Genomic DNA, 11,901 nt, shown 5'->3' with positions numbered 1-11,901 from the left:
AGAAAAACCCAAAATCTCTGTAAATGTTCATTAAAACTAATAAAATTTAATAAAAATAAAAAAAAGAAAGAAAAACCAATATATGTAAATTTTCACTCCCTAGCAATCACAGCTTACCTTCAGGACAGCAAAGATGCAGACTGGGCAGATGACCAGTGAAAATAACATGACATATTAATGCTTGTGTCTCCCCACTAGCACAGGTGTCACCCAGCACTTCTACATCCCTAGGTGATGACAGACAGTGCTGACTGAAGATGACGTCCTCAGGTGGGAGTCCCCCAGGTGCCTCTCCTACCCTCTCCTGACTCTCAGGACTAAATAGGAGAAGAAAACTTGCACTTCCCTTTTAACTTTATATTTCAATACTGTTGGAGCCTGAGAACAATCACATATTTTTCTATAACAAAACATAGGTTGTAATTAACTGGCTTTTTAAAATGTCTCATTTTGGTGACACCCAGGTTGCCTTACTTACTTACTTACTTTAGAAAATTCTAAATGTTGTGGTACTAAAATGTGAATAAAAGACATAGTTTGGGGCCCCATGGAACTGATAATTTCTGTAGAAACAGTGCTGTATTATCCAGGTGGGAGATAAAATTCATGCTTACAGAACTAACAAAGGAGAAGTAGTCTTCCCTGTTATGGATTGAATTATCTACCCAAAATATGTATGAGAATCTTAACCCCTAAACGTCTGTCTGGGAAATCCTGTCTGGGCATAGGATTTTCTCATTTATACTAACAAGGCCATTAAAATGTACAGTATGTTCTAAAGCTAATCACTTGGATATAAGGAGAAACAAAGAAAAGCAAGTAGCAAATGGGAGGAAAACACATGTCGTATAAGAACTGCCAAGAAATGATGAAAGCTGCAACTACAGTCAGGGGCCTCAGGTGGCCTAGAGGTAAGGAACTGCACTGGCAACTCAAAGAAACTTGGTTCAAATACACCAGCTGCTCAGCAAGGGAAAGAGAAGCCATCTTCTTCCATGGGAAAAATTGAAGAGTGAAGGACCTTCTCTCAGAGTTGAGAGTGTTCAAATCCTGAAGTCAGACTTCTAAGTTGCTGCTAAGGACTTCTTTAAGTGCTAACTAGCAAGGATGTCAGCTTGAAGACTGAGGTGTGTCTGATACAAGTTAGGATATTGTCAATTGTTTTATATGGATGTAAAAAATGGACTATAAATAAAGCAGATGCTTTTAAAAAAAAGTCTCATTTTGATAAAATCAGTTAGGTGGAAAAATGGCAGCCTTTTAGCAAATGGTGTTGGCAAAATTGGAAAACCATCTGCAGAAAACTAAAGCAAGACCCACAGCTCACACCATACACAAAAACCAACTCAAGGTCCATCAGGGACCAACCAAAGACTGTAAAATTTATCAGAGAAAAGCTATGAACAACTCTAGAAGCCTTATCCACATCATGAACAGACTTCCAAACATAATTAAAAAAAAAAACAAACCCTACAACCAGAAGAGAATATAATAGATGAATGGGAAATTCTAAGATTTAAATCCCTATGCACATCAAAAAAATATCTCCAACGTGGTAAAAAAAAAGAAACCCACAGACTGGGAAAAGGTTTACATTTAGCCTTGGCATGTCTGATAAGGGACTTTTATCAAAAATTTATAGAATATTCTAACACCTTAAGAAGAAAAAGGTATACAACCCAATCACAAAATGGACACAGGATATGAACAGACACTTCACCACTCACCCCAGTAACAACAGCAAAGTTCAACAGGACAGCAAACAGAAAATACTGGCGAAGTTGTAGGGAGATTGGAACCCTTATTCACTGCTGGTGGGAGTGCAAAATGGTGCAACCACTATGGAAAGCGGTATGGCACTTTCTCAAAAAGTTGGAAACAGAAATACCAGGAGACCCAGCAATTCCACTACTGGAAATATACCCTAAAGAAACCAGAGACACCAATCAAACAAATATATGCACAGCCATGTTTACTGCTGCATTATTCACAATAGCAAAGAGATGGAAGCAACCCAAATGGCCATCAACAAACAAATGGATTAAAAACTAAGGTACATTCAACAATGGAGTATGCACAACATGGTTGACCCTGGAGGACACTATGATGAGTGAGATATCTCAGTCACAAAAGAACAAATACTGTATAACACAGCTGTTATAAAATAGGAATGAGATAGGGAATTGGAGGGAGAATGGGAATAGAGTGGATAGATAATGAAGACTGTACTGGAACAGATGAGGGAAGAACACTTCAAAAAGAATTTATGATTAGGCATCATATGTATGACAACAATCTGGAACAAAAGGTACACCGTGGAGTGGGATGGATGAGGGGGATGGGAGGAGGGGGGAAGAAAATGTGCAACAGTATATGAATGAAAAAACAACATATTTTTTTAAAATGTCTCATTTTGAAACTTCAAAAATCCAAGAAACTGAATTTTCATGAATGAACTCCTCACTTGCAGTGACTAACATGATGCAGCCACAGAAAGCAAAGAGAGAAAGAAAACCGAGTCAAGTCCTCAGGTGGCCCAGCAGAGAATGTGTAGGAGGCCCCGTGACAGCATGGTCTCATCACAAGCAGAGCTGCCCAGACCACAGAGAGGTTACCTGGTGGGAGAGTCCATGGAAGAAGCCCCGGGTGAGATTGAGCATATTGACGGACCCAGACACCTTGGCGTACATGTCTTTGATGCCAATGAGTCGGCACATGGTAATGATGGCCCGGTGGCAGTGGAGGCCATAACCTGGGAAAAGGGGAAAAGCGATTCAAAGCCCATCGCATCTGCCCACATCTCAGGATTCAGGGACCTGCTGGCTTCCCCAGTGCATTGATGGTGAAGCAGGGTACAACAGGGTTAGAAGCTCGTTCCCATCCTGGCTTCACCACTGGAAGGGGGACCTGTCCTCACTTACTGATATCTATCACTGTATCCGAGTAAGGTGACACAGATAATTTCTTGAATACAGTGGGCAAAAAACTATCACTGGTGTAAGCAAGTAAAGTCCTCTAACACCCCCACTCATTAACCAAGGGCTGAGGGACTACTGTCTCTTGCTTTCAGGTCCTGTCTACTTCCTCCTGATGGAAAAACTCCTCTTTCCACTTTGGTAACACATCCTTTGCCAAGTTTTTTCTCCAAATCCTCACATTGCCCAATGGCCTCTCAATCTAGAGTGTTCTCTTGAGTCACCTGCAGAGGAAGGCCACAGGCCATGTCCTGAACTCTGTCCGCTCCTCCACACACAGCTACATAAACACACACACAGACACACAGACACACACACACACACACACACACACACCAGCTCACAAAAAATGCTCAGCAAATACCTGATGCTGAAGAGCAAAGGCCTAGCAGCGACCAGCAAGACTCACTCACCCAGCACCAAGGCCTTCTCCAGGAGGAGTCAGTGTCCCATTCAGGCAAGCCATCTGTGCACTCAGCTGGGTTCCAGTCCCACAGAAGCCTTTATTGACTTCTTAATTTTTTTCCTTTTCCCGACAGCCTCTTCATTCTTAAGTCTAACTTCTTAAAACTAACACTTTGGAGTTTTCAAAATGAGTACAAGTAAAGGTGAGTCAAACAGCCTATAGGATGGCACTGTTAGCAATCCCTTTGCTTTCGCTTCAACAAACTCTCTACTTAGTTACCTCTGGGTTGTTTCTTCATCTTGATATGCGTTCTTTTAAACGTTAAGGAAATGTCATGGAAAACTGGAAGGTGAGGACACAAACAGAGAAACGTAAGTTAGGAATGAAGCTTTAATGTCCCTGCAAGCATCATAAAGCAAATAGCACAGTCCTCCTCAGCCAGCACACAGTGGCCCCATAGTCAACTTTCATGCTACTTATCTCACTAACCTTTTCAGAAGAGAAATATCATTTCTACATTTTACATATTTATTGGTAAGAACACAATACCAAGCAGACATGCAAAGATACCACAGAGGTAACCTGCCAGACACGAGAGGGTGTCTTCCACCACCTTAACAGACAGACGGACAGGCCCAACACTTACTCGTGTGGTCCTCATAGCGTTCAATATAATGCAAATAGTGAACTGCTCTGTTCTTGGCCTGGTAGAAAGAAAGAAAAGATTCTTCATAAACTACTGCTAAAATTAACATTTTCTCAGAATTTCAGTATTAGTTTATAAATTCACTTCCAGTGGAAAATAAAGCAGTTTACTATGAAAAAAAATCAACCCATGAGAACAGTAGGTGGTCCAAAAAGCAAACGATCTATTGCAATGAGGAAAACTGCTGCCTGGACAACTCTACAGTGCTAAAGAGCAAGGATGTCACTTTACAGTCTAAGGTTGACCTAACCATGCAAAAGGATTTTCAACTACTTCACATGCATGTTTTAAGTCTGACAATAAATAAGACAGACCAAAGAATAACTGATGTTGATTTGTGGTCTTAGAAAAGAATAAAGGCTTTACAATGAACTGCCAAAATAACAAACAAGTCTTCCTTAGAGGAGGTGCAGTCAGATACTCCTTAGAAGCAAGGACACTTAGATTTTGTCCCACTTCCTTTAGACATATTATCTGGCGGGACTAGTCCCAGAGGGATGTCATGCTTGGTAAAACAGACAGTGAAGAAGAGGAAGACTCTTGAGAAAAATCAATACAATGGCTGCAACAGTGGGCTTAAGCGGAGTAGGTATCTTGAGGCTGCATGGACACTCCCTTCTCTCCCCCAGAGATGAGGCTGAGTAGATGCCCTCTACTCCCCCACAGACAGCGGAAGGGACGCAAACTCCTGATCTGTCATTTAGCCGTGAAACATGTCACTCTTATACCATCCAGGCTCCTTTAGAAAAGGTAAAGACTTAAAAAGCCATTATCAACCTGAAATAACAAACAATAATCCCCAAGAGATTCATCCTGGAGAGGGTTAAACCAGGCTGCTCCTTGGAGGCAAGGATTCTGGGGCTTCGTCTGACATACCTTGGACATGTCGTAAGGAAGGACAGGTCCTTGGAGAGGGACATCATGCTTGGGAGGGTGGAAGGACGGTGCAAGAGGGGAAGACCCTCTATGAGGTGGATTGATTCAGTGACTGTGGTAATCGGGATGTGTATGTCAGAGGCAGTGCGAGTGGTACAGGACAGAGCAGATTTCAGGGCTGTTGTACATAGGGTCCCTATGAGTCGCAGGCGACTCCATGGCACAGAACAACAACAATCCCCAGCACCACCACATATTCAATCAGTGTTCACACTTCCTCAGTTGTCTCATAATGATTAGTGATCAATCAAGTGTGATTAAAAATAACAATTTATTTTCTTCTAGAGGCTATAGGATTAGATTGTTGTTTTTTTTTTCTATTTGATGAAACTGCTCTTTAAAAGTAATCTTTGGCAGGAAGCTTAGTCGGGAGGTAGTGGAGTCAATTATCACATTCTTTGTTGCTCTGGGGGAGGGGGCAGTTCATGTCTCACTGATCTGTTAATGAATGTCAAAGGAAAAAATGCACATACTTTTCTGAAAGCGTCCATCCGGTCAGCAGCTTTCCCAATGGCAAAACCTTTCAAAGAAAAAATTGTAATTATGAAAAAGAACACAAATGTGGCATGTCATACACCCTTCACCACCATCCTTAGTGTCAGCTCCTGACAGATTTCATAGTAGATTATTTTTCTACATCATCTCCCTTTTCCCTAGCACATAGAAAGCCTACTACCTAAAACTTATGTCAAAGCATAAAACAGATTTATTCTGAGGCCTTTGAAAATACTACATTTGGGTAAATTCATGAAATCCAAGATAAGATGCATAGCATTATTTTTTTATGGCTCTCCAGATAAAACTAAATATATTCAATTTAAAAAATTAAAGATGCTCTAAATTAATAAGGCAAATAGTTTTGGATACTCTTGAAAATAACCAGAAAGGGTGGAGAAAATGCACATGGCTAAAATAAAATTGTAATCTCGTTCTGGAACTGCCAAATGAATTTTACATTCTACTTAAAAAAATTACACACATACACACACAGAATTTTACTACAAATAAATTTCTTCTTATAAATGTTTACTTTATGAAATGAGATTTATCATAAATTACAAATATATCTATCATTTTTTGCCACAATTTATACTTATTTTGAAGAATGTGTAAGGTTCTTAAATTATACAGGGGAAAATAATACAACACAATACTGCGTAATGAGATATACAACATCCTGAGACAAAGAGACGATGGATTTCAAGTCTTAAACAGCAAATTATCTATATTAAGTGGTAATGGAAAATATGGGAAAACATATAAAGGCTAAGTAAGACAAAACTAGTAATGATAACTGTAATGATAACTTATGTTGTTAATGTTAGGGTGACATCCAGCTGATCCTGACTCAAAGTAACCCCATGGCATATAACAGGCCTGCCTAATAGGGTCCTGTGCTGAAATCATCACAGAAGCAGATCCGTCTAAATTTTTCCTAGAGTCACTGGCTAGGATCAAGTGACCAACCTTTTAGTTAGCAGCTGATCACTTAACCATTAAACAAAGTATGGCTAAAGGTTCATGTTTCTTACAAAGAAATTATGCTAATAAATTTGAAAAATGTACAGAACACATGAACTGACTAATCTCAAAAAGAAAAACACAATGGCTGGTAACAGGCATGCAAGCTCAAACTGAGTGAGATTTTTCCAATAACATACTGAAAAAGAGCAAAGTTTTACTATCCAGTGCTGAGGAAGGGAGCTCAGGTGGCTCTGTGGTAAGGAGCTGTGCTGCCAATATAGAGGCATGCGGTTCAAATCCACCAGTGGAAGAAAGATGAGCAGTTTCCTCAGGTGATATTTACTGCCTCTGAAAACTTGCTGGAGGCTTAGCTATGAGTCCTTTCAACTCAACGGCACATAACAACAGTGCTGGGAAGGGTGACGGCGTAAACTCAAACTGATGCAATCTTGCCAGAAAGCAATCTGGCCCTACTTCTCAACCTTTAAAAGGCAATTTCACTGCAAGGTTATTTTCCCTAGCAATATACTTGTGAAATAATACAAATTGCACATGTAAGAAGCTCACTACTAATTATAATGGTAGGAAACTGGAAGCAACAATACTCAATAATAGGGAAAAGGCTGTAAAACTATGTTTATCTATATATGCAACACTGGGTAAGTATACAAAGAATAAGAGGGAATTTATTAATATAGGAAGAATGCTGAGTAAAATATTAAGAAAAGCAAAGGGCAAAAATGAGAATATAATCTCCCTTGCATAAAATATTTTTAAAGATATAAGCTGCTGAAAAAAATAATCCATGCTGGCCTGTTTTCAGAGGTAGTCAGTTGTACGGGAGGAGATTGCCCCTCTTTCTCCAATAAAACTGCTGGTGGATTCAAACTGTTTATCTTTGCATTGGCAGCACTATTCCTTAGCACTAAGCCACCAGAGCTCCTAAAAAGATGTACAGTGATATACAGAGGTATAATAACACAGTATTTTGGCAATACAGAAGGGATAGTTAAGATTGGTTTTCTTTGGCAACAGAGAAAGAGGAGGCTTTTCAATGTAGAGAGCTCTGGTGGTCTAGTGGGTAAGGAGTCACACTGTCAACTCAAAGGCAGGTGGTTCAAATCCACCAATTGCTCCTGAGGATAAAGATGGGCAATCTCCTCTTATACAATTTACAGTCTCTGAAAAACCACTGGAGGGTCAGCTATGAGTCAGTTCCATTTTGAGTGCAAGGAGTTGAGTATGAAGTCGAAGTATTACTTTCATATTTTAAAAGTGTCACTACAGATCACATACAAAGTTTACCTGTTACATTTTCCTTTATCTTCATTCATATCTTTATATATGCTGTTGCTGTTGTTGTTGTTGTGTGCCGACGAGTCGCTTGGGACTCATAGCGACCCTATGTACAACAGCCCTAAACTCTGCTCTGTCCTGTGCCAATTGCACTGTCTCCGATAGTCCCATCCCAATTGCCCCAGTCATTAAATCAATCCACCTCACAGAGGGCCTTCTCCTCCTGCACCTACCTTCCACCCTCCCAAGCATGATGTCCCTCTCCAAGGACTGGTCTCTCCTCACAACATGTCCAAATTACGTTAGAAGGAGTCTCAGAATCCTTGCCTCCAAGGAGCAGCCAGCTTTAACCCTTTCCAGGACGAATCTGTTTGTTTACCTAGCAGTCCATGGTATTCTCAATACTGTTCTCCAGCACCGCAGCTCAAAGGCATCAATTCTCCTTCTATCCTCCTTAGTCATTGTCCAACTCTCTGATGTGTAACAAGTGATAGCAAAGACCATGGCCTGTATCAGGCGCACCTTAGTCTCTAGAGAGACACCATTGCTCTTCAGTACTTTGGAGAGGTCCCTAACAGCAGACTTTCCCATCGCAATATGTCTTTTAATTTTCTGGCTACTGGTGCCAAGAGTGTTGAGCACGGAGCCAAGCAAACTAAAGCTGTGAATAATCTCAATCTCTTCACCATCCATCCTGATGCTGCCAATTGGTTCAGTGGTGAGAATCTTGTCTTCTTGACATCTTCATATATAAGTTTCGAAAATAAATGTTTACTATGGAAATTGTACAGAACAGCACAAAACAAAAATCCACGTTGCTGACAAAATTGGGCAACAAATAAACACAATTAACCTTCCTGTATAATCTCTTAAGGTCATTTCTTTGCTTGTGAACATATTTTTAATGGAAAAAAGTGGAATTATACTGTTTCAGGTCAAGTTTTGTGTCCTCACACTGCCCCAACCCACTTAATTTCTGTCTTTAAATATCTTTTAATGGGGATGAGGATGGAAGCAGTATTGTTTGCTGCAACGGTTGGGACTGTGTGTTGAGGTGGCTGTGTTAGCACCCGAGCTGGAGGCAGAGGGTCGCCAGACGATGATGGCAGACCCTCTCCACTAGATTTCATGAGGTGTGCTTCCTGAATTCCTGGGGAGTCTCTGCCCATGGGCTCTCTGAGCAGGTGAGTGTAGCACCACCGGGGAGAAACCTGAGCCCAGGACTGGCGCAGGCGCAAAGAGCCACAGCTTGTTACTGCCCAGGCAGACTCAAGCGCAAACAGAGCAGTGGGGCCTTCTGCTACTTAAAACAAAACAGATGAGTATGAGGAGGAAGGGGACGAGCAACAACAGCTCCTCAAAACCCCGCATAGGAAAAAATTAAAGAGTACATCCAAATACATTTGTCAGGCATTGTTTGTGAATGGTAAAAATAGTAACATTAAAATTTGTGCTCTGGGAGAAGATCGGAGCTTACACAAAATTTATTTACATCAATCTGGCTACTTTTCTAGTATGTTCAGTGGTTCTTGGAAAGAAGCCAACATGAGTATTATTGGAGATTTCCAACCAGAATATTGATATAGAAGCAATGTAGGTTGCATTTGGTTCTCTGTATGGAGATGATGTCTTAATAAAGCCCAGTCAAGTTATTGCCATTTTGGTGGCAGCTTGTATGCTACAGCTGCACATTCTCAGCTAATTTTTCCCATGTGAAATGGGCCTTTCCAGTGCTTATTTATGTTTGCAGGATGGTTTAATACAGCAATGTGATGAGACAATGAAGGAAACAATTAATGTGAAAACAGTTATGTGGCTATTACACATCAGCAGGGACCTACGGATCAGATTTTGTAAAGTGTCTTAACTGGCTTCTAAACAACTTGATGACACACCAGAATGTTGAACTTTTTAAAGAACTCAGTATAAACGTCATGAGAAAGCTCACTGGTTCTTCTAACCTATTTGTGATGCAAGTGGAAATGGATGTTTACACAGCTCTTAAAAAGAGGATGTTTCTTCAAACTGTGCCTTCTTGGAGTGGATCTTTAAAACAACTTTTGACTGAAACAGATGCCTGGCTTTCTAAGCAAAGAAAAGATTTTGAAGGTTTGGCCTTCCTTGAAACTGCGTATGGGAAACCATTTGTGTCAGTATTCAAATGTTTAAGGTTAGAGTATATTATTAGTGATCTGGCTTCTGTAAGAATTATTGAGTAAGATTCTCTAGTAACTTGAGAATGGCTGTCTTCTGTACGTAAACAACAATGGCTTGCTATGCTCCAAGCAGAGCAAGACATTAAGGTGGGGCCTCAAGAAATCAATAAAGAAGAACTAGAAGGACATAGCATGAGATGTGGAAAAAAGCTTGCCAAAGACACTGAATACTGCTGGTGGCGGACAGGTTTTAATTTCAGCTTTGACCTGTTTGTAACTTTTAACAATCGGTACCTCATTTTCAAACGCAGTACACTGAATCAACTATGATCTATTAGTTTACAGGCTCAAAGAAGCATAGCATTTAGATTACGTTTGGCCTATTGATAATAGTGGAAAATTAATATGTAGTAGAACAACTGGTTATCAAATACTAACACTTGAAAAGGATCAGGAACAAGTGGTGATGAACTTGTACAGCAGGCTTCTGGTGTTCCCTTTATATATCTGCTGCAACTTCCTATATGTATCACCAGAAAAAAGAACTGAAAATAATCATCATCCAGAAAACTGACCTTCTCATCAGCTGGAACCAGTAGCACTTTGAAAAAATCTTAGGCCAGCTTTATTTTAATAATGGCTCTGCTGAAAATCACATCGAAGGTGACTAACAAAGGCCTTATGAACTATAAGAGATAACACAGAAGACTGTTCTTATCCTTACTTCATTGCTATGCATATATGGGGGGGGGGGACCTTAAAACCAAGAAAATATGTGTTAAACTACTGTTGTAAAGATGTCAGCTACTGCTTTTGGTTTACCATCAGTAAAAAATTGCTAAAGATAAATTCCACACACCTCTGCAACGAAATATAAATTTTTCAGCTTAAACTTTGATTCAATCTAATGTTAGTTAACCTTAGGTATCCATCTGTGAATTAATTTTTATTTGCCTAAAAAAAATTTTAAGGGAATTATTTAAATACCCAATTGTAATTGCTTTCAGTTTGTACATTGATGTTCTGTACAATTTCATTAGGTTGTGAATTAATTTATGTAACAAATACTACACTTTAAATATTTTTTTAAAAATATCCTTTAATGGCTACAAAATAATACAATACATAGCCATATTATTTATATAACTATCGCTCTATTTGTCAGAACAGAGCAAAGGAACACTGCATGGTTCAAAATTGGGAAGGGCGTACGCCAGGATGCATCCTATCTCCGTACCTTTTCAACCTATATGCAGAACAGATTATCAGGGAGGCTGGGCTCTATGAGGAGAAATGTGGGGTCAAGATTGGTGGACGATTTATCAACAATCTGCATTATGCAGATAACACAACCCTGCTTGCTAAAACTGAAGAGGACCTGCTGCAGAGGGTCAAGGACTGCAGCCTCCAATATGGATTGAGGCTCAATGCCAAGAAGACAAAGATTCTCACCCCTGGCCCAATTGGCAGCATCAGGATGGATGGTGAAGAGATTGAGATTGTACACAGCTTTAGTTTGCTTGCCTCCACAGTCAACACTCTTGGCACCGTAGCCAGGAAATTAAAAGGTGCATTGCCATGGGAAAGTCTGCTGTTAGGGACCTCTCCAAAGTTCTTAAGAGCAGTGGTGTCTCTCTGGAGACTAAGGTGTGTTTGATACAGGCCATGGTCTTTGCAATCACTTGTTATGCATCAGAGAGTTGGACAATGACCAAGGAGGACAGAAGGAGAATTGATGCCTTTGAGCTGTGGTGCTGGAGAAGAGTATTGAGAATACCATGGACTGCTAGGAAAACAAACAGATTCATCCTGGAAAGGGTTAAACCGGGTGGCTTCTTAGAGGCAAGGATTCTGAGGCTCCATCTAACATACTTTGGACATGTGAGGAGAGACTGGTCCTTGGAGAAGGACATCATGCTTGGTAGAGTGAAGGGACAGCGCAGGAGGGGAAGGCCCTCTATG

The 11,901-nt window shown here is 40.3% G+C and overlaps 1 protein-coding gene across 1 annotated transcript in view; it reads right to left on the bottom strand.

The window, feature by feature from the left end:
* Positions 1-11,901, bottom strand: part of MRPS5 (mitochondrial ribosomal protein S5) — a 40,333-nt gene that overhangs the window by 7,417 nt on the left and 21,015 nt on the right. Inside the window, exons 7-10 of the mRNA XM_006898943.1 lie at positions 5,497-5,543; positions 4,028-4,085; positions 3,661-3,723; positions 2,616-2,752 (exon numbers count right to left, since the gene is read on the bottom strand). Coding sequence (XP_006899005.1) covers positions 2,616-2,752; positions 3,661-3,723; positions 4,028-4,085; positions 5,497-5,543 — 305 coding nt within the window. The remainder of the gene's footprint in view (positions 1-2,615; positions 2,753-3,660; positions 3,724-4,027; positions 4,086-5,496; positions 5,544-11,901) is intronic.

Source organism: Elephantulus edwardii, unplaced genomic scaffold, assembly GCF_000299155.1.
Source record: "Elephantulus edwardii isolate Elephantulus edwardi_28Jun2011 unplaced genomic scaffold, EleEdw1.0 scaffold00241, whole genome shotgun sequence".
Taxonomy (NCBI): Eukaryota; Metazoa; Chordata; class Mammalia; order Macroscelidea; family Macroscelididae; genus Elephantulus; species Elephantulus edwardii.
This window is presented reverse-complemented; position numbering and strand designations above follow the sequence as displayed.